General features: G+C 46.2%; 2 protein-coding genes across 3 annotated transcripts; one reads left to right on the top strand and one right to left on the bottom strand.

Moving 5' to 3' along the window:
• Positions 1–1,364: 1,364 nt before the first annotated feature.
• Positions 1,365–19,760, bottom strand: CFDP1 (craniofacial development protein 1). The gene is made up of 7 exons (XM_079988485.1): positions 19,603–19,760; positions 18,261–18,372; positions 17,478–17,709; positions 15,845–15,951; positions 10,121–10,222; positions 3,348–3,506; positions 1,365–2,096 (listed from the first exon to the last, which is right to left on the bottom strand). The coding sequence occupies exons 1-7, from the start codon at positions 19,655–19,657 to the stop codon at positions 2,006–2,008; spliced, it is 858 nt and encodes a 285-aa protein (XP_079844611.1). The 5' UTR covers positions 19,658–19,760; the 3' UTR covers positions 1,365–2,005.
• Positions 19,761–20,332: 572 nt separating this feature from the next.
• On the top strand, positions 20,333–25,486 carry TMEM170A (transmembrane protein 170A). Of its 2 annotated transcripts, none has more exons than XM_079988518.1 (3): positions 20,333–20,580; positions 21,378–21,485; positions 22,707–25,486. In XM_079988518.1, the coding sequence occupies exons 1-3, from the start codon at positions 20,433–20,435 to the stop codon at positions 22,835–22,837; spliced, it is 387 nt and encodes a 128-aa protein (XP_079844644.1). In that variant the 5' UTR covers positions 20,333–20,432; the 3' UTR covers positions 22,838–25,486. The 2 variants fall into 2 exon arrangements, with proteins under 2 accessions (XP_079844644.1, XP_079844643.1); XM_079988517.1 differs by having other exon boundaries at positions 20,355–20,580; positions 21,315–21,485.
• Positions 25,487–26,235: the final 749 nt, after the last annotated feature.

The raw sequence follows: 26,235 nt of genomic DNA, 5'->3' as shown, positions 1-26,235 counted from the left end.
AATGGACTACATGGAAATGGCAGAAATGACCGGCAGAATACGAGATCAAGGAGAAGAGCAGGTGGAAGAAGATTGGAAGAAGTTTAAAACCTACCTACAAAAACACTGTAAAATTTTTGAATGCTGATGACATTGAAATGAAACGAAGGAGTTCTAGTAAATAAGGGAAATAAGAGTATGAAAGAAGGGATAGATATTGGATGAAAATCGGGAAAATATAATACGTGAGGGAAATTATAGGATAAAACTAATAAGAATGAATTTGCTAATCAATTTTAAAGTGGAATACAAGAAAGGGAGGTGGGTGGAAGTCAGGAAAATAAGTTTATGAATGATAAGAATTTGAAAAGAGGTTTTTTTTTGTTTCTGTTTTTGTTAATTTTTTAAATTTTTTTTGCTTCTGTTATATTTTTTCTTTTTTGTTGTGTTTTAACTGTTTGTATTTGTTGGTGTTTTGATGTCTGCTGTATGTTTGATATGTATTGTTTCTTTTTTGTATTGTTTTTCTCTTGTAAAACTTAATAAAATATTATTTTTTTAAAAAAAAAAATCTAATGCAAGGCAGTCTTGCACCTGCAGGATTGTACAATGCATCCAGAGTTCGCGGTGCTGCCTCCTTATCTCTTCCCCAACTGTTTCCTCTATTTATTGGTTATGTTCTCTACAAGAACGTGGACTTTAGACAGACACACGCACACGCACAGACAGAAGCCAGTTCCCAATGCTGATCAAACGTCCACCTGAGTTCCAGGTGGTCTCAAAGTGAATCCCCATAGGGGATTGTGGGGAGAAAAAGCACCAAATGATGCACCAGGTCCTGCTCCTCATGTTGAAGACAGGTTACAGCTTTCCACATGCATTTTGCTAGCACGTAGGATCACGTAGGGACGCAGGTGGCGCTGTGGGTTAAAGCCTCAGCGCCTAGGACTTGCCGATCGAAAGGTCGGCGGTTCGAATCCCTGCGGCGGGGTGCGCTCCCGCTGCTCGGTCCCAGCGCCTGCCAACCTAGCAGTTCGAAAGCACCTCCGGGTGCAAGTAGATAAATAGGGACCGCTTACCAGCGGGAAGGTAAACGGCGTTTCCGTGTGCGGCTCTGGCTCGCCAGAGCAGCGATGTCACGCTGGCCACGTGACCCGGAAGTGTCTCCGGACAGCGCTGGCCCCTGGCCTCTTAAGTGAGATGGGCGCACAACCCCAGAGTCTGTCAAGACTGGCCCGTACGGGCAGGGGTACCTTTACCTTTACCTTTAGGATCAAGGCTGTGAGAACGGGTTTGGACTCTGTCCAAGCAGCCAGTCTTTGCTTTGATAAAAGGAGTCGCTTTAAGGTTCCCTGCCAATGGATGAAGAACGACACACCCGACAATAAAGTTTTAACACTTTATTCAAAGGAACAAAGGGATGCTGACTTTCCTCACATGCACGCTGCTGTTCCTCCGATGTTCGTGCAGAGCATGACAGAGGACTTGCTTTTTTTAAAAAAAAAATCCTGGTGAAAGGGTTTATGAAAAAATGAGAGCGGAGATCCCACAGGGAGAAGAGGAAGTGTCTTCAGAAAGTGGGTCAATGGGCCTAATGCAGACACAATGCATGAGTGCATTGTGTCCTTGGGAAGAAAAGCCCTCCAGCTGCACGGAGGCGCTCTGTGAGTCTGCAGCCCTTGGGAGACCCATGGAGCTGATGCCCCAGGGAAGTGGTGCCCAGGCAGTGGGCATGAGCAGGCTACTGCCACAGCATAAAGTTTGCTTTGCCCCTCCTAACCACCAGGAGCAGGGAGATCTGGAAAACCTCCACCGCAGCCGCTGACAAGCACCCAGCAGAACCACTCTGGTGTTTCCTGCACACAGCAGCCCTTTGGCAGGCAAATCACCTGCCACAGCGACCTCCATTCACCTATTCACTAGTGTGGTGAAAAAGAAAATCCATATAGGTCATAACTCTATGAGTTGCTGCCTTCTGAGGCTAGCCAGATCAGAGGCATGATTCGGACTGGGCTCTGCAGCAGTCTCAAGGTTTCATGTTGCTCAGGCGTATGTCCCGCTCATGCTCAAACTGCCGGTGGTCAACCCTCTCCAGAAACGCTTTCCTCTCCAAGTACCTGCATGGAAGGAGTCAGAGGGTTAGCTCCAGAGACACTAAAACACAAGCCAATCTGGCCTCCAGTTTGACACCAGGAAATAAACTATGGAAAGACCCTGTTGCTGCTGCCCTTGCAGGGGCTTCACTGCCTCAAGTGCCACCTCGCTTTTTCAGCCCCAATGAGTCATTGTTGCACAAGGCTCCCCTGGCAGATGGTGGGCACTGGTGCTCCCATGTCGCCAGTAAGTTCTTGCGGCCCATTCCATATGCAACATGTCTTGGGCAACAACTTTGCATATGGATTTAAGAGAGTGGGAAAGATTAAGAATCAGGCAGAGCTAAAGTCCTTCACGTGACTTTCCTTCCCCAACAAAATAACCCAAATTGTCCAACTAATTGCAAGCTATAAATAATTTCCAATAATGACACTGGAGACAAGCACGAATGAAATCAAGTGCATTTTTGTGGAACCTTCAGTTGTCCCTCATCAACCCCTTGCCATAACTCAATGGGGCAGCACAAGGCCACCTATCTCTCCTCCCGCAAACACCCCAGGGCTCCCACATGGCCTGTCCTACATACTGCCAGGCACACAGATCAAAACCAAAAGGGCATTTCCTGTGGGGCTTGCCCTACATAACACCATAATGAGAAGCAGCTGAAGAACTCTCTCTCTCTCTCTCTCTCTCTCTGTGTGTGTGTGTGTGTGTGTGTGTGTGTGTGGATCCTCCTCATCTCTTGCAAAACCAGGCCAGGCCAGAACAAGAGTGTTCTGGTTTCACAAACTTGGAGCTCACTGCAGATACACTGGTGGTGAATGGGGGTGAGATGTGTGTGGAGTACACTGGGGTGCCCCAAGTTTTATTGGGATCTATTATTGGTACATTCCTGGGTGATCTGCATTAGCTCAGAAAGGGTTTCAAATTCCCAATTTAACTGCCTATCAGTCTCTCTGTTCCAGTCCTATGAAATATAGCTATTTGTTGATGCTGTCCTGGTCTTTGCACTGTTCCACTGGCCAGTTTCCAGGCTCTGCCTGGTGGACCTTGGACTTCTAGCAAAAACACACAGTAGATACAAGCTTAAAAACTGCCCATCCCTGATGTCCCAGGGGCAGGCAGTGCCAGACCAAAGGGACAGCTGGGAATCTGCTCCCTGCTTGAAGTATTTATCTGAGGCCTCAAGGTTCGTGGAAAGAACCACAAATGTCAAAACCCTGGAAAAGATATACTGCTGCTGTTATGCCTGCTGGAGGATGCTGGCCTCTTACCCATCTTTCCCTCGGTTGTGGATGGCCAGCTCCTCCCCGATGCCCTCCTCTTCTTTGAAGGTCTCCCAGTCTAGCTTGGATTTCTCCAGGGTGCTGAGCTTCTGCTTTTTGGTGCCTATCTTCCCCAGGAGGCTGTTCATGCCACTCGGCCGCTTCACTCTGGTAGAGACAAGAAGGCAGATTACAAGGGAGGTTCAAGGAAATCCCAACAAAACAAGGAGGATGAGCCCAGGTGGGGAACGCAGAGCTCCTCCAGAGTCCAGCAACCTGGCAGGTCTTCCCCTTGCAGGTGAAAATTCCTACAGGTGGGCCCAAGCTGTCATTGTCTGCAGCAGCTCAGCAGTTTAGGGAATGAGCTGTGGTTCAACTCTCTTTTCTGCCACCAATGCACACACTACCAGTCTTCACAACCTGGTGTCCTCCTGATATTTTGAACCACACCTCCCATCAGAGCTGCTGGCAGGGGCTGATGGAAGTCATGACCTAAGACATGAAGAGTGAATCAGGCTGGTGACTTCCCAATATGGAGATATAATACCAGTCTACTTAAAGGGCTGTTGTTAAGGATTATGAGAGAATATATGCAAAACCATCTGAACATGCTAAAGTACGCTGCTAAAGTACACTATAAAGTCGTAAGTATTACGGTCACTACTTCTAAGTCCCATGGAGAAGAGGAAGATGGCTGAAGGCATCAGCACAGCATCTCTTGAGAACTTAACACTTGATGAATGCATCCAGACAATTATACACTGGACTTGTTCAGGTCATGGAGCCTGAAGTCCTCCTCTCAGTTACAGCATTAGGAAACCCCAGTGTATGTCAGAGTACATGTTAGGTCACTGGAGTCTCTAGCCCAGTGCTACCTACAGCTCTACCCAACCGCAGCTCCCCAGGGTCTTGTCTATTCAGGTTTCTAGGCCCCAAGTGTATGGGGATGTATGATAGATGAGAGCTTGGGAAGGCCTTCCCCTGGCCCTCCTAGGTTGCTACTCTGGTGTCTTATATTGATTGTTTGTGGATTTCTTTACAACATTTTACTGTACTCTACTGTATAGTCTGTTATTTTCAATATGCTACTCATAGCTTTGGGGACCTTTGGGCCAAAAAACAGTACATAAATAAAATGTAGCCACAACAACCACCCCATAAACAAGGCTCCCATTTGCCTCCTTTTACAAATGGAGCACAGAGAGAAGAATAATCCATAGCACAAAGAGGCTTCACTATCCAAAAGTCCATCTGGCTCTTGAACCAAAGTGCCTCCCATGGTCCATTCTGATAAAACTATTGCCACATATATGCACTTATGATAACAATGTCAAAAGTCTGCCTGCAGCTAACAAAACTTTTTACTTTTTCCTCTCCAACTTTCCACAAGGAAGTGAGTCACAAGGTTATTAAGTGCCCACAGGTGCACAGGGAGCTTGCCTTGCCAACACACAACTTTGGAGTGCCGTGGGAAGGCTTTACCAAAAATGCAGAACGTCTGAACACTGATTATTGGGCCTCCCTTTCCTTTGCTCCGAGCACCAACAAAGCAGAATCCTCCACTGCTTCTCAAATGTCACTGGAGTTTCTGAAGCCAGTTCTTTGGACAGCAGAAGTCTCCTAATGAATGAGGCCCAGTCCTGGAAAAGAGTCTAAATCACAGCCATCTGCCCAGTGGGAAATTCTAGCCCTTAAGTAACAAAACAGCATGGCCCCCCAACTCCCAGGGTGTGCAGGAAACGCCACGCGGCCTTAATGGGGCCTCGGCAGATCCGTCACTGCAGACGTGGAAATGGCATTGCAAACTCCCATGAACCCCGTCAGCAGAGTCTCTAGCTTGCAGTTTATTTGCATTCCTGGGATAACTTCCTTTCTGCCAATCAGGGGCCATTCTGAGAAGTCAGAGCGGAAACGACTTGCATTCTAAGGCCCAGGGGAATGAACCATGGACAGGTAAGGCCAGCATTCAGGATATTTTACTGGAAAACAATGAGTCAGAGGAAAACATTTTCCAGCCCTTTTGTTTTCAAGATTCTGTCCAAATTCAGGGCCTCAAGGTGTACAACAACACACTCTCACTCTCTCTGCACTCCTTGCTGCCTGTGTAGCTAGTGCAAAATTTCAAACACAATCCAGGCTCATGCCTCTGTTCAGTTCAACAGCCAGGCTAAATGCTTGCTTGTAACAAGGGTGGCTAACCTGTGGCCTTTCAGGTGTGGGCAGAGTCAGCCCTAGTCAGATGGCAGGGATGATGATGGGAGGAGTCCAGAAATATATGAAAGGCCATAGGTTAGCCACCCCTAGTTTGTAACGTTTTGAATTTCACCACTTCTCCCAGCTCCTCAGATCACCACCCCCTGGCTCTCCCCGTTTTCTTTATTATCCTCCGCACAATCCTGTGTGATTAGGTGTGCTGATAAAAGGTATGAGAAGCCCGAGGACAGCCAGTCTCCCAGAAAGAGGTCTCTGGCACTTGCGAGATGGGAAGCGTGCCCTGCCTGGAAAACAAGTCCAATGAGTGACCTGCCCAAGGTAACACGAGAAGCCCTTTCTCATGAGCAGCCCAGCGACTATCATCAGGATCTCACTCTCATCCTCTGCCAAACAGCTGCCATTTAAGACCATGGCTAGTCATTGGTCTTTCACAGCTGAGATAATAAGTTTAGAACTCAACATCTGAAGGGCCTGGTTGCTGAAAGAGTACACTTTTCTGGTCTAGCATACAGCACAGGGCTCCAGCTTTTACTGAGACTGGCTGGTTCCCGAATCCAAGTCCCTTGTCATCTCCCTGCACCCCCCCCCCAAAAAAAAGTTCTCAACCAAGCCAGCGTTGCTCTTTTCAAAGTGCACCGCTGTGCTTCAGGGCAAAACGCCTGCCGTTACAGGAGCCATATTTTGTTCCAAGGCACATTTTTCAGAGCCGCTCCAAGCTCCCCTTTTGGCTGGTGCCTGCAGAATTGGTGCTCTGCAGCTGTGCTCCCTCCCAGCCTCCACAAAGCACAGAGCAGCTAAATGAAGGACAGATGCTCCCTGCCTGGCCCCTCCCCCTCCAAGCCTGGCCCAATCAGCTCCCTCCTAACGGCTACGCCTTGCCCGGGACTGGCGTGGAATCGACACGCAGCATCACAGCAGAAGGGTCTAAATCCCTGGGATTGCAGGGAGAGTGGGGGAGTGCTAATCCAGAGAAAGAGCACTGCTTCCACCAAAAACAGCAGAAAGAAGCATCCATGTCTCAAACCACAGGAAATGGCTTCCACAGCTGGCCGCTGGCCTGCGCAGCCAAAATAAGATTTGCTCAGGAACAGGGGTGTGCTTCTAGTCATACCCCTTCCAAAGAAGGGCAGCAAATGGGACCAAGCAGCGCCACGCACACTGGAGCAAAGTGCTGGCCCAGAGGTCTAGCATTCAGGCTTTTGGTTGAGACTCCAGGTCTCCACTCCATTTAATGGCATTTCTAGCTGCTAGCAGACAGTGTTTTGAAAGGGCTGCAGTCTTCTCAGCAAGAGGCCTCCTCTTGACGTGGGCTCTCAGGGTGATGCAGCAGGCTAATAGGAACTACAACACAGCACACAGTGAGCAAAGAAGAAGGTGATTTGTCTGGAAAGCAGCCTACTCAAACTGGCTGTGGGACTTTTGAAGCAGCTGGCCTCTAAAAAGCTGTTAGAGCTCTTGGAGGGACATGCAGAGGAATGAGGCCCCTTCTAGCCTGACAAAGAGTTTTCTAATTGCTATTAAATCTGTAGACGAAATGACATCACCTGGACAGTAACTGATTTCATGGCTCAGAGTGGTTCTGCGCCCCCTGGTGGCTGTGATCCATTAAAAAAAAATCTATCCACTCCAAAACCTGAAGCTTCCTGTTCTATGGACTCTCTTGCAAACAAACAGGGATCACACTTTGATAACACCACATGCTTTAGTGCCAAAAGATTATATTTCAAATGGCTCAAAAATTAAGTCTACAAACATGAAGATATCCCTGTGACAGAAGGTTTTGGGGCAGTCACCCCCAGGGATGATGGAAGCTGCATCCCAGCAACATTGCTGGGCCACAGATTCTGCACCTCTTTTCTACTGCCCCCCTGCCACCAGGAAAGAGAGCAGCAGAATTAACACAGGCATTGAAAGTGGATGTTGACAGCAGGAAATGTGGCCATCTTTTCATGGAGCCAGACGCAGCCCAGCCCCTGAAGGATACAATCCCAGCCCAGGCTGTTTCCTGGAGAGCTTTCTGCTCTGAGACAGACGGCAGCATCAGCATATATACAGGAGAAAACAAGAGGCTCCTCCAGCTACAGCAGAAGGCTACGATTATCCCATGACCTCTTTAGTTGATCCAATATAACTCTTGGAGTGGTTCCTGAATTCTCAGCACAAAGCAGGGTGAAGACCAAAAGAGATACATAAACCAAAGCTTTGAGGGAGCTCCTGGAAGCAAAGATGCATGTCTTTACCTCTCAAATGCTAGAAAGGAATGCATCTTGTAACAAGCCACTGATCTGATGCACTGATTCAACTTATGTAAGACTGACCCTTCAATCCAGTCCATGCTTAAGGAAAAGGGAGCTGCCCAACTTGCTTTAAAGTTGAATTTCACCTGCTGATAATTCACAGCAACCTGGGAGGTGACAAGAGGCCACAGAGGTCACAAACTCAGGGCTGTTATTTTGGAAAACACCAAGATGAGAGTGAGAGACCAAGGCTGCTATTAACAGTAAGCAACTCTATAATAAGTCCAAACAGAAAGGCCAGGCTCTAACAATATTGCTACCGGAGCTATTTTCTCATAGCCTCTGCTGTGATTAGCACACTGAATTTGGGTTACAAAAGCAGGGAAATCTAGACTGAAAATGGAACCTTTGTTCCCAAAGTGGAGTCACTGTGCACTGGCTAATGCAGCTTGAATGGTGGGAACAATCAGACCTGCCAGGATTACAGCATGGCGGAGAGAGGGGGCAAGTGGAACTTTCCCAACCCACAACCAAACTCTTTCATCTTAAAACCCAACATCTGAGAACATTTCATTTAACTATTAGCAAGGAATCTTTCACACTGTGTAGCAACAGGTCCACAATGCAGGTGTGATTCAACTATTACATAGTAAAGACAAAGGAATACCGGTAGGTGCAAGACCTCCATCCTGTGCCTCTGCTTCTGGACTAGAAATGGAACTGAAGAGCTATCAGCTCCATCAAGACCCCTGCCTGGAGTTATGTGCAGGCTTTAGCAGGGCAAGAATTCGGCGCCCAGATGGCTGCATCCATAAACCAAACATTACATGGCTTTCAGTTGTTATATATGCATTGTTAATATTTGCGTTGCACAAACCACCCTGGGATCTTAAGTGATGGAAGGGTGGTTTACAAATGGGGTAAATGCTCATTGATAAGGGAGTCCAGTGGCATGCAATTCTCAAATCTGCTCTTTACAGGTTGTTCTAAGTTAAGTTGATTGTTTGAAGTCAACTGGCCTTATTACAGCACAAGCTTAAGCTTCTCTACTCAGAAGTAGAGTTGTGCTTGGAATACAGCCGAAGTCCAGTGATCCCAAAGGGTCTGCTCAGAGTAAAACGTATAACCTTAGGTGTCAAACACTGTCTTCAGTCTTGGGGTCAATGCATAACTTTAAAACACTTATTTTACAACTGTTTTATGGTTGAGAATGTTTATACTGAATGGCATATTGTGTTATTAAATAAATTATTACATTTCAGCTTCAACCTGCAAATGACATTGCTTTACTGTCATGCCCACTTTATTGGGGGGGGGGGGTTTGACCATCCCATCTTGCCTATCATCCAGCTTGAAGGAGAGTTCTGCAGAATTCAAAAGTTTGCTCAACATTCTACCATTTAAAATATTTTTATATCACCCTTCATCCCTGCAGCTATCATGGTTGATATACAGAGAGCATGACCAGCTAATCATACCAAAACAAAATACAGTAATACACACAAACCCAGAACAATGAGAGTATATTTCAAAATAATTAAAACAATAGAGAACTTGAAGACATTTTGAGTGATTTGGGTTGGTCCTAATAAAATTGTCCTACTGTGGATTTTATACTCCCCACCACCACAATGGAATAACATGGCTATTTATGCTTTTTGTATGTCTGGTTCTACCATCACAACTTCTTGCCAAGTACTCTCACTCCATTTGTATGGTTACTGTTTATTAAGACCAGGAAGCACTTTCTGCAACGGCCTCAAATTGTCAAGCTTGCAACTTCAGCTTGAAAGACAGGATACAAGAGAGAAGGGCAGAAACAATGCACTTCAGCTAAAGAGGGAAGTAGCCAGAATATTGTGTGCAGCCATAGAACCTCTTCAGGGGCCACTTGTCCTCTCAAGGAGAATGGCAGAAGACCTCAAGTTCCTTTATGAATGAAAGCTCACTGTGATTTGCGTGTGAAACCTCCTTCCTCCCTGGCAAGAATGCTCTAGTTCAGGGCTTCCCAAACTTGGGTCTCCAGCTGTTTTTATACTCTCATCACCCCTAGCTAGCAGGACCAGTAGTCAGGGATGATGAGAACTGTAGTCCCAAAACAGCTACGGACCCAACTTTGGGAAACCCTGCCTAGATCATTCATTCATTTACTTCCCCTGAGGGTGACTGGAGCAAGGGAAAGTCTCACAAGTAGAATCCAAGCAACTCATTGATGAGTACAGAGGTCCCAAGATCCTGCCGACACCAAAGATGCAAGCGTTACACTCTCCCAGCAGAATTATAATGTCCACAAAAGCTTTGGAAATGTAGGACCAGGCGGCTAGGGCTTACCCAGAAACAGTAGGCGAGGATGCTGGGACGACAGTCTTCTGCTCTTGCTGCTTCAGAAAGAACCGGGCTTCTTCAGACGTAGCATCGACTTCCTTTGTGACCCTGCCACAAGGAGAGGGAAGAATATCAAAGCCATATGTTAAAGCTGGAACACGTGTGCAGAGCAGAAACTATAGAGGCAGCTGGTGGCCATAAAGTTGTGAGAGGCGGTGTGGTGTTACAATGACTATAGAGACCTGGGTTCAAGTTCTTGGTATGCCATGAAGTTCACTGGGTGATTCTTCTCAGCAGCTCTGCTTTGAAGATGCACAGCCCTCTTAAAACATTTCTTCTCAGCTAAGCAACAGACCACCAAGCATCAAACTTCTAGAGGCATAGTGGAAAAGACCCTAGGAATGAAAGAATTATCCTGCTGAATGAGACAAAAGGCCTAGCACTTTCTTTTCAATAGTGGCAAGTCAGATGCCTTGAGAAGCTCATCTTTCCCACAAGCAGAGCATGATTGTGGTATCCACCCAGTTCATCCACAACATCTGGTTACTGGCCAGTGAACATACCAACCTTAGCTCTCACAGCTAACAGACTAATTCATATACAGCTTTTTCATATTAATTCCAAAAGTTGTTCATAAATTTAATTCCTACCAAGAAAATGTCCAGGAAATAAATACAAGCCAAATAATCCATCCTCAGATATGCTATCTAACCCATTTTTATGCAGTCATTTTTTCCTTCATCCATGACAGTGTAGTTTCTTCAGTTCAAAATCTATTGCTTTGGCATCCTCAACAGACACCATCTTCAAAAAGTTTGGAGGAGAATCTACAATATCCCTAGAACGATTGTTTTTGTGCCGTTGCTGAAGTGATCATCTACTTAGGAAGTTCTGTTCAACATTTAACCGAAATCTACCTTCCTGTTATTTAAACCTGTTACTTCCTGGAGTATCCTCAGTGGACCTGGTGAACAATGATTCCCTTCCTTCCTAAACACATGAAGTGTCAACATACTCCCTCCCTGTGGCCTCTTCATTAGGGTAAACATGAACAGTTCCTTCATGTAGAGCCATTTGAAATGTGCTTTCAAGGTATCTTATCTTCTTCGGAATATTCTTCAGTCTGTCAATATCTTTCTTGAATTACAGGCTCAGGTAATCTATGCATAATGCAAGTCTCATCAGTAACAATACTGCTTGCCAAGCCCTGGAACAATGTGTCTTAAGAAAACTAAGATGCCATTTGCCCTTTAAACCATACCATCAGGCTACTGGTTCATACTGAACTGGCTATTTACTAAAGCCTCCCCCAAGTACTCCCCATCTAGCCATCCCCCCACAGGTAACCAATGTGCAATAAGGATCGCAATAAAACACTACAAGCAATACCAAGTCCTGACTGTTCATTTATAAGGTCACTGACAATTAAATGGCATCTGTTTCGAGTTCCAATTTATTACATTTACTGTGTCTAAGGGAGTAATTGTTACAGCAAATATAAATTAAGATCGGTTGGGAGCTGTAATTTATTCTTTTTGGGACTGACGATAGAAATCTTGGAGAATGGCCAAGGTTTGGATAAAAATCCAATTGGAACTCATACGCTAAGAATTACAGGTTGCATTAGGTTTTTGATTGTTCATAAATGGAATATGTAGTAACTATAGGGTATATTTGCAGAGTTCTGGTTTGCAACAGGAGGAACACTCTTATTTATAAACTGCAACTTGGCAGCATCCCTGATAGGAGTCCAACCCAGAAAGATTTTTTCCCGTGGAATCAGGACAGAACATATAAACTAGATAAAGACTAGTCAAAATGAACAATTACCAGTACATGCAGGTCCTGCTATTGGGACATATGTTATTCAAAATCTCAGTTAACCAATCACAAAGAATTATACCCTAATGGCTGGTTCAGATATCCAGACAGTGGGAGTTTGCTCAGTTGCATACTTGTTTGTGTTTTGCTGGTCATGGGCAGCCATTTTGGGCAGAAAACACAGAGAGGGAGAGATCAAAAAACTCACTCTGAATCTGACCGGACACAGGTTAGAGCTCAACGTCGAGCCTACCAAGTGGCGATAGCGACGGCGAAGAAGACTTTCTTCACCGCCTCTATTGCATCTGCAGAAAATAGTAGCAGGAGACTCTTTCAGGTGGTTCGTAATTTAACGGAACCACCGGGGCCTTGTAAAGACCCCAAGATCTCCTGCAACGATTTTGCAAAGTTTTTTGCAGATAAAATCACTCATATTTGGAAGGAGCTAGACACCACCGTGGGAGCAGTGCCGGGGCGGGAGAGTGCTAGAGCTCTGTCTGGTCAAGTTGCATGGAATCAATTTCAATCCGTTACCCCCGAGGATGTGGACAGGCTGCTTGGACGCGTGAAACCAACCACCTGTCTCCTGGATCCTTGCCCATCCTGGCTAATAAAAGCAAGCCGGGAAGGGCTGGGCGATGGGCTCTGCGGGGTGGTGAATGCTTCCCTCTGTGAGGGAACATTCCCAAATCCGCTGAAAGAGGCGGTCATTAAACCGCTTCTTAAAAAACCATCTTTAGACCCGGCCAGTATGGCCAACTATCGCCCAGTCTCAAATCTTCCTTTCTTGGGCAAGGTGATTGAGCGCGTGGTTGCTGAACAACTCCAGGCACGCCTGGAGGATGCGGACCATTTGGATCCCTTCCAATCGGGATTCAGGCCTCATCATGGGACTGAAACTGCCTTGGTCGCGCTGGTTGATGATCTCCGGCGAGCTAGGGACAAAGGTGAGAGTTGTTTCCTAGTTCTGCTGGATCTCTCAGCGGCCTTTGATACAATCGACCATAACATCCTTCTGGACCGTCTAGAGGGGCTGGGAGCTGGGGGCACTGTTATACAGTGGTTTCGCTCCTTCCTCCTGGGCCGTGTTCAGAAAGTGGTGGTGGGGGATGAGTGTTCAGACCCCTGGGCCCTCACTTGTGGGGTGCCTCAAGGTTCCGTCCTCTCCCCCATGCTTTTTAACATCTATATGAAGCCGCTGGGAGAGATCATCAGGGGGTTTGGGCTGGGTGTCCATCAATATGCAGATGATACCCAGCTCTACCTCTCTTTCAAATCAGAACCAGTGAAGGCGGTGAAGGTCCTGTGTGAGTGCCTGGAGGCGGTTGGAGGATGGATGGCGGCTAATGGATTGAGGTTGAATCCTGACAAGACAGAAGTACTGTTTTTGGGGGACAGGGGGCGGGCTAGTGTGGAGGACTCCCTGGTCCTGAATAGGGTAACTGTGCCCCTGAAGGACCAGGTGTGCAGCCTGGGAGTCATTTTGGACTCACAGCTGTCCATGGAGGCGCAGGTTAACTCTGTGTCCAGAGCAGCTGTCTACCAACTCCACCTGGTACGCAGGCTGAGACCCTACCTGCCTGCAGACTGTCTCGCCAGAGTGGTGCATGCTCTAGTTATCTCCCGCTTGGACTACTGCAATGCGCTCTACGTGGGGCTACCTTTGAAGGTGACTCGGAAACTACAACTAATCCAGAATGCGGCAGCTAGACTGGTGACTGGGGGCGGCCGCCGAGACCACATAACACCGGTCTTGAAAGACCTACATTGGCTCCCAGTACGTTTCCGAGCACAATTCAAAGTGCTGGTGTTGACCTTTAAAGCCCTAAACGGCCTCGGCCCAGTATACCTGAAGGAGCGTCTCCACCCCCATCGTTCTGCCCGGACGCTGAGGTCCAGCGCCGAGGGCCTTCTGGCGGTTCCTTCATTGCGAGAAGCAAAGCTACAGGGAACCAGGCAGAGGGCCTTCTCGGTCGTGGCGCCTGCCCTGTGGAACGCCCTCCCATCAGATGTCAAAGCAATAAATAACTACCTGACATTCAGAAGACATCTTAAGGCAGCCCTGTTTAGGGAAGTTTTTAATCTGTGATATTTTAGTGTATTTTTGGTTTTTATGGAAGCCGCCCAGAGTGGCTGGGGAGACCCAGCCAGATGGGCGGGGTACAAATAATAAATTATTATTATTATTATTATCAGACTAATCAGTTTTTCCTTTGTTTGGCTTTTGCAGATTGGAAGCCACTTCAGGTACAAACTATGGGGGGAGGAAGGGCAAGAGAGAACAGAAAAATCACACATTAGAAATGTTTCCATAGGAAGTAATGGAAATCAGCTTCTTATGAAATGCTTACTTAAGGAACGATTTCCTATGAATCTATTGTGTTCAGAAAGCGGGACCTGTGTGTACCCTGTCATATGGTTATTTTATGTCTGTATGGTGCAATGCCTCTGAATATCACATGCTGAGAAGAAACATCAGAGGAGACCTACTGCCTTTAAAACCTGCTTTTTCCCTTCCACAAGGCATTTGGCTGGCAACTGTGGGAAGCAGAATGCTGGACTGGATGAGCCCTTGGTTTGATCCGGAAAACTCTTCTGCTCACCTCCTTTCTCTAATGAGATACGAAAGTCTCTGGCATTTTACAGACAGGCTTAAGCAAAGGGTGAGGTACTTTGGAACCTCCATAATTTCTCATGTCAGAGGAGACATCTAGAATATTGGCTGTTGATGAGACTGTCTCATTGCTTTCAGATTTTCTTTCTGGTCATTAATTACAGTTGAGGGTCTGATAGATTAATTCCTAAGCGAAAGAACTGGTTCAATTACTGCACACTCTTTCAATTTACATCAGTGCAGGGGCTTATAACACATTTAGTGCTATCTGTGTCAGGATGAGAAATTATTGTTCGCTTTTGCTGAGAAGAGTTTTCTCTTTAGATATTTCAGTGGTTAATGTGGGGAGGGTTAGGGTTAGGGTTAGACCACTTTTATATCAATGCAGGAAAAAGTCCAGACAAGCAATGGGAATTTTGAAGTTAATTTTTATCCAGTTCCTGGCCCTGGGTCAATGTTATATCACTAGGTAATTGTTGTGGGCCTGAATATATGAAGACTTGTCTCCTCATATATGAACCTGCCAACATACTCTAGTCCATGGGCAGGCAAACTAAGGCCCGGGGGCTGGATCCGGCCCAATCGCCTTCTAAATCCAGCTGGCGGATGGTCCGGGAATCAGTGTGTTTTTACATGAGTAGAATGTGTCCTTTTATTTAAAATGCATCTCTGGGTTATTTGTGGGGCCTGCCTGGTGTTTTTACATGAGTAGAATGTGTGCTCTTATTTAAAATGCATTTCTGGGTTAGTTGTGGGGCATAGGAATGTGTTCATTTTTTTTTTTCAAAATATAGTCAGGCCCCCCACAAGGTCTGAGGGACAGTGCTGAAAAAGTTTCAGCCCCCTGCTGAAAAAGTTTGCTGACCCCTGCTCTAGTCGTTAGATGGTTTAGAAATACAACCCAGGGTCCCTTCTAACACACAATATCTGCACACAGGGGTCAAGAGCTTTTTGCCAGCGGTGTCCCTACTGTGAAATTCTCTGCCCCCTCAGCCTTTCATAACCCATTGGGGACAGCACTGTTCAGCCTTGTGTTTGGAGGACGTATAGTGGCTGTTTTGATGCCATTTAAATTTTTTTTTAGTTTTTCTGTTCTACTGAAACCTAAATCTTCATGTGAATGATGCTAAGATGCTTTGGGGACCCTATAATGGGACAGAAAGTAAGGATATGCATATTTTAATAAAATACTGTTGATATTTTCAGACAATTGAGGCAAACAGTTAAATGCAATTGCTCAAAAAGGACCAGGGATATGGCTCATTGTGGCTAGAAAGGCAAGAGGCCAAACTCACCTCACCTCTTCACCTGCAAAGTCAAAGACTTTGGTGATGGCAACTTTGCTCTTCTCAGATCCCTCTACCACCTCCTGAGGTTTGCATGAATTCTTCTCTTCAGCTGGCTAACCAAAACATTATGAGAAACCACATTTGTCAAACATCAGAGCCAGCCCAAATTCTCTTTCACATTCATTAAAGTTCAGATGTTCTAGATTTGCAATGCCATGCCCAATACCAGCAGTAGCTTCTCTGCCATCAGCTTCCACTTCCATTCAAACTTCACTCCTATCTAATCTGGATTTTCGAATGACAATTCACTTCCCTGGTAATTCAAGCATGAAAACAAGTGTGATCTGGAACCCCAAGTTTTGCAACACAACTGTCAGGTGTGGAGAGTCCTCCTCTCCCTTCAGTAGCTTCACAGATAAGAATTAACAAGCAGTTGATAGATTTATAGTCCTTTTATTATAGCATCATGTTGTAAGCACAAATACACAGCTCTCCGCAAGGAGGGCAGTTGGCTAGTCTAATCCTCCTCCTGACTTCTGCAGCATTTTAGGTGCCAATGGAAAGTTTGTCCTTCCCTCTGACTCCTTTGTTCTCTGATACATTCAGACCTCCAAGTCTGTGGTGAGGGGGTCCTCCTCACACACTCTCAACTAGCTTCCCCCTCCCTTCTGGTTCTGTTGTCATTATCTCGTAATTGGGTAACTCCTCCCTAAACTGTTCAGTGGTCTCTCTCTCTCTCTCTGCTTAGGAACATGCTGTGGATGAGCGGGGGCGGGGGATTCTTCCCCCTCTCCATCGGAGAGAAGCTGGTCTGCCATAGAATGCATTCCCCAGTCCTCGTCTTCAGGCCATTCCCTGACATCAACAAATCTCATGCCTAGATGTTATGGGTTCAACTACTTCCTGCTTAAAGTCATGAAAAAGAACAGGCCTCTTCATCCCAAGATCTCAAACCTCAAATGAACTATCATTTGAAACTTTTAAAGACCTGATTAATATAATGCCATTTATGCAAGGGTACTCTAAAGACTTTTCTAAGTTGCAAATGATGGCATTCATGGCTCCATTTGTAAACTTCTTTCCAGGCAAAACTGGTATTGATCTACCTTAACTACCTTCCTCCATCTCTCTCTCTCCTCCTATTTCTTACAGTAATCTCTATACAGTGGTACCTTGGTTTAAGAACAGCATGGTTACGAACTATTCGGTTTACGAACTCCGCAGAACCAGAAGTAGTATCCCAGTTTGCGAACTTTACCTCGGCCTAAGAACGGAATCTGAATGGTGGAAGGGCACCTGCTGTGGGAGGCCTCATTAGGGACAGCGCGCCTCAGTTTAAGAACGGTTTCGGTTTAAGAATGGACATCCGGAATGGATTAAGTTCATAAACCGAGATGCCACTGCAACATCATCAATCTGATCTACGTTCTTGGAACAGCAAACCAGGGTAGTCAGAAAGAATCAACAACAAACACCCCTGATTGGACATTTGTGTGGAATCTCCCTTGCTCTGAATGTCTTTGATTAGTGATTGGTTGGAAAACCAAATATCTTGCAGACATTAATGATCAAGGACAATATACTACCCCTATTGTGCCCTCTCCAAACAGCAATGCCTGAATGACACATGCCCTCTCACCTTGTCTTTCTGTGTGCAGCCAGACGCCTGAACTGCAGGAGGTGCTTTTGGTTTCTGGCCCACATCACTGAGGAAACTGGCCCACAAAGCATCCTCTTTTTGTCTTTTATCACTTTCTTTCATGTGTGGATTGCTTTCTGCCGACTCGCCATCCTCACTGTCGCTTTCATCATCCTTTGATGCCTCTCCTCCACCTGGTTCTAAGAAGAGGCCACATCCTTTGTTCCTTTTCCTAGGAATGAATGTCACCAAACCATACTCACATTAGCAAATGATTTACATCCACTGCCTACATTATACTTTTGTGGTAGTGATCTTTCAAAAGCCCAGTAGTTGCAATGTGGAATCATGAGTTAAGACTGAAAGCTTGATAAATGACAGTATGTCAGTATCCCATGCACCACTGCAACCCCTACAATGAAAGAAAACAAGAATGGAGACACGAATGTGAAAAACTCAGTCAAGGTATAATTAGCCATTTTAATGGCTACTATCTCAGATAAAGAAGAAAACCTAGGCAGGTATGAAAGAGAAAACTGGGGGAATTCTCAGCCAGCTCCTTGCTGAACCGGCTGAGAATTGTTGCTGAGCTGGCTGTGTTACTGATAGTTTCCCTCATCCACTGTCATCACTCTCTAAGGATCCACCTATTCTGAAGGCATGATTCTTGACCTGAGCTATTTCTTCATAAGCAGAACCAAGTATGTACATTCCTAGAGCCAGCCACAGGGTTCTTAATCGGCTCACTCACTTCCATTGACATCAAATGAAGCTGGTGCCTACCGACATGTGATCTCCTTGGAATTCTTCTTGCATTTTTCCCTGTGTGATGGCTTCTCCTCCTCCTCCTCTTCCTTAACCAATTCATTTACATCATCTTCACTGTATTCTTCACCTGTTATCAACACAGCTTTAGTTATCAAAACTAATCATTTCAACAGATTTTGTGCCTGCAGCAATAGTTAGGCTGGGATTGCATGTTATATGGGGAAAGGGTCCTATGGGATTGCAGTTGGGCAGTATTCTGCACTACAGTGGTCTTTCTGGGCCACCCAACTCTTATCATTCAATATTCCACTCCTGCCCATGGTCTTGCATTCCTTTATGTCAACTTCAAAAAGAAACCATTCCTTATTATCTTAATGTAAAATCCTAGATATTCTTTTTCTAAATTAAAATTGGAGGTACACCGCACTCTTACACATCAAAAGGTTTATGTCTCACCCTTAGAGAAGCTACTGCCTGCATTTTTGTTGAGTGTGTTTGATTGGAATAAATCAAGTCCAGCGTAGGACTTCTAAGCCTTCGAATCAAACATGACCAAAACGATTGTGATATTATTATTTATATCTATTAGCTGTCTTTTCAGAAAAACTAAACTCAAAGCAACCTAACAAAAATGAACTTCAAAAACATTTTTGTTATTAGCCTTATAGTGCGATGTCACTTTAATACTGTTACTACAATAAAGGTAACATATTTTTTTTAAATGGTGAAAGCTCCCTGCAAGGAGAAAAACAGCACATCAGCAAGAAACATTTCTGTGGTCCTAGCTTTCTACTTACAAAGGGTTTTTCTCACTGGAAAACCAGTGTGGTGGTTAGTGTTGGGAGTAGGACCTGACAGATCAGGATTCAAATCCCCACTTAACCATGAGGCTCACAAGTGGCGACCTTGTGTCAGTCACTGCCTCTCAGGCTAAACAACTTCGCAGGGTTGTTATGGGGATTAAATGAGGAGGAAGAAAATACCACTGTACACCCCCCTGAATTCCTTGGGGGAAAAGGTGGGATATAAAGGCAATAAAATAATAACAACAAGTAAAAATAAAATAAAAACGACAACAATAAGAGAGCACTGAAACGTTGATTTCTCTCCTCCATTTGTAGCCTGAAGTGGTTCAGCCCATTCCACCCCTTTCAAACTCCGTCCACCTCATTCAACAGCTCAACTTGCTGAGCCGGGGCTGCTGTCACGTGATGAACACAACGTGTAGCCCGGATGTAAGAGGCGTTCTGCGCGTATGAGCCCCAGTCCGAAGCCCTCCCAGGCATTCTCTTTTTGGGGGGAGGGACCGAGCACCCGGGCCAGGTCCTCTCCTGAGCGCGGGGACCGGGCCGCCCACCTGAGGGTAGGTAATCTTCATCCTCCTCCGACGAATATTCCTCCGAGTCCGACATGGCTCTTCCGCGAAGCTAATGCGCTCCCTCAGTAAAGGGCAGGAAGTACTTCTGCTACCATAGAGCACATCCGGTTTCCTGAGCAAGAGTGCCTCACTATATGAACCCTAGAGATAAAGAATGCTAGAGTGACACAACGCTTAGATTTTATTTTTTAAAATCGCGGTTTATGAAAAAGATGAGGCGCCATAAAGGGCTGTGAGGGAAGTGCGATCGTACTGTTGCCAGTGGGTGACGATGACAGGGCCCTTCCCTCGGCCTTGCTGCGCTATTAAATCCCACGGAGAAGAAGAAAAGGACGCAGCGAGTGGTCATGGTTCTATACTTATTTTTAATAAACTCAGTAATCCACGACGGGAGTTGCAGTCTGAGGGTACAACGGGCTTCTCCCACTGAGGCAGCTTCTACTTCTATTTCCGTTTTTCATTTATGACTTATATTCACCCCACTGCCCCTCCTCCTCTTTACCCTAACGAGGTAGGCTAGGCCCGGGACGAAGCGGCCTAGCCTGCCTGAATGTGGAGTCGAGCTCAGGCGTCGACAATTCAATAAATTTATTCATGTTTTATTATTAAAACCTGGACCCTATATTCATTTTTAATTTATTAAAATAGTTGTATGCCGCTGTGTCGTAAAAAAAATACGTTCAAAGCGGTTTACAGTACATCAATAGAAAGGCGGCTTCCGCTTCGTTCTCCGGAAGTTCTTGCCTGGGGCCGCTCTGGCATTGCCTCTCTGTGGCACTGGCGGAGCGGATGTTGATGTCGAAGGAGGCATGGAGGGAGGAGGCGGCGGCGGCGGCGACGACTCGGTCCCTCCCGCCCCGGGGGGCCTCCTGCACCAGATCCTGAGCCTCCACCTGGTGCCTCGCTCGGGAAACGTCACCCGAGCTGCGTGCGCCGAATCCCTCTGCGAGTTCACAGGTAGGTTCCGGGACTCACGCCACGCCTGCCTTCCAAGGCCCCGCGAAGGGGTTGGGCGCCCTCTGCACGTACCCGCGTCGCCTCCTTCCCCCGTCCCACTTGGGGGGGTAGGACAAGGTCACTGCGGGTGCCACTGAAGGAAAGGAAGGCGCCTGTCCCTGGAGTCTCCAGGTGGGCGTGGGCAACACTTGGGAAGGCTGCTGCTGCTCTCACCACTCAAAGTGTGTGGAGACCACCCTGGAAATTCCCCCAGCAGCCCCAGCCAGGAATTCATAGCCCAAAACCAAAGAGGGAGGCCATCCCTTTGGCGAAGGCTAACCAAGGGTAGGCAACAGGTAGATTGGGGTCCACAGATAGGTTAATCAAGGGTTTCTGACTCCAGAGCTGCCCCCAAGATACATGAGACAAAGCAGCTAATCTATCTTTCTTACTTAAAAAGACTTATACCCTACTTTTTCCTTCCTTAGAGTTGCTTAAAACAGCTATTAATTAAAAAGCAACAATGGTCCGACTGCTGAAGCTCAAACCTTAATAAAACTAAAGGCAGTATCAAAAAAGAACAGCACACAATCATTACTTTGAGCTGTTGCATTGGGGTCCTGCTTCTGGGCTTCCCACACTGCACCTGGTTGACCACTGTGAGAACAGGATGCTAGACAAGATGGGTCCTTTGGCCTGATCCAGGTGGCTGCTCTTCTGCTCTTACTACCCTCTTCTCTCCTATCTCATGGCAGAGATGTGGTATGGCGTCTTCCTGTGGGCAATGGTGTCGTCTCTCTTTTTCCACATCCCCGCAGCACTCCTGGCCCTCTTCACTCTCCGGCGGCACAAATACGGCAGGTTCATGTCGGTGAGCATCCTGCTGATGGGCTTCCTGGGGCCATTAGCAGCTGGGATTTTATCAAGTAGGTTGGCTGTTTGAAACATTCCTTTGCCCCAGCTGCATCCCAGCAGCCTAGCAATCTCCTTGTTTCTGTATCCAATGACAGGACATATTGGGAACAAATCTGGGATTCCCAATCTCAGACTCATAAAATCTCGCTAGAAGAGGGAGAGTTTACATTATAGCACTCTCTCTGTGTGTCTTTCTCCTCCATCCCCCCACATAACATGACCAATTAGGCACGGGAGAGTTTGGAATAATCCTGGGAGTTTTCGCAGAAACACACCCAAGACCTCAACAGCCACATTTTGTGAGGTTTGTTAAAAATAAAAAAGAAAGGAGGAGGATAAATGGAAGAGGCAAAATGTTGCTATAATCAAAGAACAAAAAGAGCCCTTTCATTCAAGCCTATCTATCCTATCAAATCTACTTACAAGTGGGTTTCTCGTGTCCTCACATATGTAGGTGGTCAGATGAGCAATGTTGAGCGAGCCTGGGCTGTTTAAAAGTGTTTCTGACCCAGGTGGGTCCTGACTGGCTGGACAATGCCACCTGTCAATCACATCTGCCATGGAGATGGTTTGACACCTTTTGAAAGTTGAGAGGCCATTTGGGGATTGCCATTCTTCTCTTTGCTACCCATCTTTCCAGCCTGTGACAGCCAGAAGTATGGCTGTCAGTGAGGGTGTATGTATGTGACCCCAAGATGCTTGATGTTAACAACAGCAGAAGCTATCCCTATTGTGCCCTGCTTTCGGACGACCCTTTGGTATTCATACTAGTGGTGTTGTGGTTTCTACTAAGGCTAGGAAGCCTTAGGTATGGATCCCCCGCTCAGGGCTGAAGCTCCATGGATGACATTGTGAGGACAAAAGGGGAGGGTGAGGAAATCGTATATGCTGTTCTGAGCTCCCTGGAGGAGGAGCAGAGTTTAAAATGTGAAAAGAACTGCTCACCCAGCAGGCTGCTTTTGTGTTTTTTAACTATTGGCTTAGCAGCATTCCTAAAACTAGGTTCTGTCCAGATGCGGTTGCACTACAACTCCCATGAGTCCCAGATCATGCTGGCTGGGGTTGAAGAGAGTTGCAATACAACACATATGGAGAGCACCAGGTTGAGGAAGAAGAAAAGTGAATGACAGTTGTCCTTCATTTCTTTTGCTGTGTATTATCAAGTGAGAAGAAAGGGATGATGGGACATGAACAACCAACCTATGATGTTCCTTTCCCCCCTTCCTGAACAGGTGCTGCGATTGCCGGTGTTTACAAAGCTGCTGGAAAGGACATGATCCCCTTTGTGGCCATGACTTTTGGAGTGGGGCAGACCTTCGGTGTGGTGATGATTTCTTTCTTACGGATTTTAGCCACCCTTTAGCATCCCGCATCAGATGCCATTGCAAACAGAGCAGCACCATGCAGGATTCTGGGGGTGAAGAGGAAAAAGGGCATGTCCATGGGGAAGTTCTTCTATGCAAGCCCCACTGAAATGGATGGAGGCCACAGAAGAGCTTTGCCATGCTCTGACACAGGCCCCATTCATTTCACTGGGGAGAACTTCAGTGGATCTGTGCAATTTTTCTCCAGTAATTATCTCTGGCAGCCTGGAGCAGCCCCATCTCATCCTTGGCCAGCCGGCTGAAGATCCTGGAGGAAACCATCCTTCTACAAACACATCTTATAGTCTCCAGATGGCATTCTGGCACAACCCTGGCTGTTTTCTAACCGAAAATGAGACATTGGTGCAGAATATTTTGATCAAGTCTCTTCTTGTCAAACAATACAAGGAATGTGTGAGTGAGTGGGGGATGGATAGAAGGTTTAAAACTCTGTGGCCCTCCAGATGTTGTTAGACTACAACTCCCATCAGCCCCAGCCAGCATGGCCAACAGCCAGGAATGGTGAGAGCTGTCCCCTCCAGATATTGTTGGAGTTCAGGTTCCCCACCCTTGGTCTGAATATTTCTGGAGCACTGCCATGTAGCCTGGAAATGTTTGCATCCGCCATTGAACAAGCTTTCAGCCAATTCTTTGTTTATATTTTGTAAACATTTTTGTAACCTTAAGTGCCAAGCTTTTCTGTTTTGGGGTAATTATTATTTTTTATTCAGCAAACAAATGTGTGATGGTGAAGCTGTCTTACTGTAACCGAAAGTATCCATCCTAGGATAGTACCGCTGGAGAAACTTCACTACTAAATCTCATTCCTGACAGGGAGAATGCACTTTAATGGACTTAAACCTTTTCTTATGGAAGAATGTGAATTTGAAGCTGTAAGAGAGAGGGTGAGGGGCTTCTTCTGCAAAAAATCTTCTTGGATTCTGGTCATTGCTGTGTTTAGACTGCAGCGAAGGCTGAGACAAAAGTGGTGGTGGGGAGAATGCTTTGTTGCTACCTCAAAATATGTGGCATGGATATGAAGTGCAGTTTTACCGAACCGTGAAGGTTCTCGCTGTGTCCCTTGTTTGCGAAACAAATGGTAGTTGGATGAAATCCAGTAAATGCTACGATAATCAGTTCCTGAACGCTGGGTTGTTCCCTTGTTAATAATGTCCTTGTTGATTAGGTTGTGCAGATTCCGTGTGAAACATTTCTTAACACTTGTATTATGTGAGGAGTATTGTGATAATCTCTTGTCTTAAATCTTGTTATATAGGCCTGGATTTTTAGAAGTATGTATATAGGAACAGTAATTGTCCTGCAGACAGCTCCCTGCTGTGGGGACTTGGATCTTTCTTTTTGGAACCCTACAAGTGCCTGGGCAATTTGCCTCTCCTCCAGGGTCCAGTCTTACTACTGTTGCCAGCCCATTGTTACTCCTCAAGTGCCATCCTCTGCAGAGTCGTGACCTGTTATCTGCAAATTCAGAAATGCTTTCTCCAGAGATTTGGGGGTGGCGGAGATTCTACGTGTTTACTGGTCCGTCTTTGGAAGATAGATCTTTGCATTCTCACTCTTGAGGCCATTGCAGCATCAATTCGTATTTGGGGTGAGGAGGAGATGTACAGCCCTCTCCTGAGACTGTACAGTGTCAAAATACAAGCAGGTAATTGCTTGTTTAAAAATGCCCCCTTGTCAATATCTAGACAGCTCCTCTCTTACAGGGAGATGGTTGTGGGATGCTTTGAAACAAACTTCCCCTACATCCTTTAGGAGATGATGTTTCCCTGAATGTTTAAATTGGCTCTGATCAGTTAGGCTTTTAAAAATATATAATCCAAGTTCTTGGTGAAATGCATCTTTTTGTCCAGTACCTCTCCCGTTCTCCATGTCACCCTTCCATTGTAGAATTTGGGTCATGTGGTTGGCTTTGCCAAGCAATGACAGACCTTCACTTCTTCAATTGCAGAAGCTGACTGGGGGAGGGGGGTTGTGGCAGGTAGGTAGGGAATGGCTGTCTTTTTTGTAGGTAACAAATCAGGATTAGCCAGTCAGATTCTCTGACCACATTGTAGAATTTCCAACCACTTGGTTGGGGCTTCCCCATGCCTTAAGGCTGGTTGAGCACTTTAGATCTATAATTTGTCACTTTAACTTTCCCCTGATCTGAAAAACGTTGGTATCATATTATGATCTTTTTTCCTCTTAACTTTCTTCTCTTCAGTTTAATATGTTAACTTCCTGTTAAGTTTTTTCGGGGTAGGGGAAGGGTCTACCAAATGCTTAGCAAATGTGAAACCTGTTGAATTCCAGTGGAGCCTAAAAGCGGATCTCTTGTGAATGCATCAATGCTGTTTACTGTTCTCATGAACCCCACCGTGTATCGGGACTGTGGCCGACGGAACCCCCTTTTCTTCAGCAAGCTCTTTCCAAGGCCTGCAACCGTGAGCCCAACTTTGTGCGGGAGATGGAGAGGCCGCATCAAAGCTCTTTTTCCCTGAACTGTTCCACTAACTGCTGCGGCAAACGTGAACAAAGCTTTATAAGGCAGGGAGAACAGAACTGTGAATATCAGTTTTTATTTTTCTACCAACACTTCTGATTTTCACGTTTGGTATTTTAGCTAATAAAATCCCAATTGATCCTTGTGTCTTTTGTGACTGACAAACCTCTTTATGGTCGTTCTCAGTGGGCATCTGGGAAGTTGCTGATTCAGCAGAGGCTAATACTTCTTTTACAGGGTTCTGCATCTCTTGGCTAGTACTTCCAAAGATGAGGCACCCAGTTCCTATGAAGATTTGTGCTGTCTGTGCCTCAATATTCTGTAGTGGTTCCCATTGAAAGAAGACTCCCACTAGTTTCTGGGCATAACAAGCAATTGCAAGTATTCTAATTGCAAGGGACTGGATTCATAGGAACTTAAGAAACTGTATTTATAGTGTTCCTGGCCATTAAGCCATCTAGCTCAGTATCACACTCAATGACAGTGGCTCTCCATGATTTCAGATGGGAGGGACTGAACCTGGGACTTCTGAGCTACAACCCACAGCCACTCCTTTTTCCTATCCCTACTCTCTTGCCTATTGTCATGGACTGGCTGGATGCAGAGGAGTGGTGGGAGGCACCAGGCAGGGAGTCCCCAGGGGAAGAAGGCTCAGAGCCCAGGGACTGGTGGTGGGAGAATGATGAGTGGTGTCAGTGGGGGAAGGAGCAGACTGGGAGGAGGTGGTGTTGGGAGCATACAAGGCAACAGGGTTTAGTGAGCAGGAAGAGGCTGTGGCAGAGAGCAGTGCAGACTCCATGACTGAGTGTGGGCAGACTGTGGAAGAAGACACAGAGTCTTCCCCTCCTGCTGTGTCCAGCACCCCTTCTCCCTGGTCTCCCAGAACACACAGAC

The sequence above is a fragment of the Podarcis cretensis genome (assembly GCF_951804945.1).
Source record: "Podarcis cretensis genome assembly, chromosome: 8".
Lineage (NCBI taxonomy): Eukaryota > Metazoa > Chordata > Lepidosauria > Squamata > Lacertidae > Podarcis > Podarcis cretensis.
This window is presented reverse-complemented; position numbering and strand designations above follow the sequence as displayed.

What these genes read in the sequence shown, in the direction of transcription:
- TMEM170A (XM_079988517.1), top strand. Translation starts at nt 20,433, where the DNA reads ATGGAGGGAGGAGGCGGCGGCGGCGGCGACGACTCGGTCCCTCCCGCC. An exon ending in ATCCCTCTGCGAGTTCACAG is followed by an intron (nt 20,581 to 21,314) that starts GTAGGTTCCGGG and finishes ATCTCATGGCAG; the next exon opens with AGATGTGGTATGGCGTCTTC. An exon ending in AGCAGCTGGGATTTTATCAA is followed by an intron (nt 21,486 to 22,706) that starts GTAGGTTGGCTG and finishes CTTCCTGAACAG; the next exon opens with GTGCTGCGATTGCCGGTGTT.
- CFDP1 (XM_079988485.1), bottom strand. Translation starts at nt 19,657, where the DNA reads ATGTCGGACTCGGAGGAATATTCGTCGGAGGAGGATGAAGATTACCTA. An exon ending in GCTGCACACAGAAAGACAAG is followed by an intron (nt 15,952 to 17,477) that starts GTGAGAGGGCAT and finishes TGTTTTGGTTAG; the next exon opens with CCAGCTGAAGAGAAGAATTC. An exon ending in TCCTCGCCTACTGTTTCTGG is followed by an intron (nt 3,507 to 10,120) that starts GTAAGCCCTAGC and finishes TGTCTCTACCAG; the next exon opens with AGTGAAGCGGCCGAGTGGCA.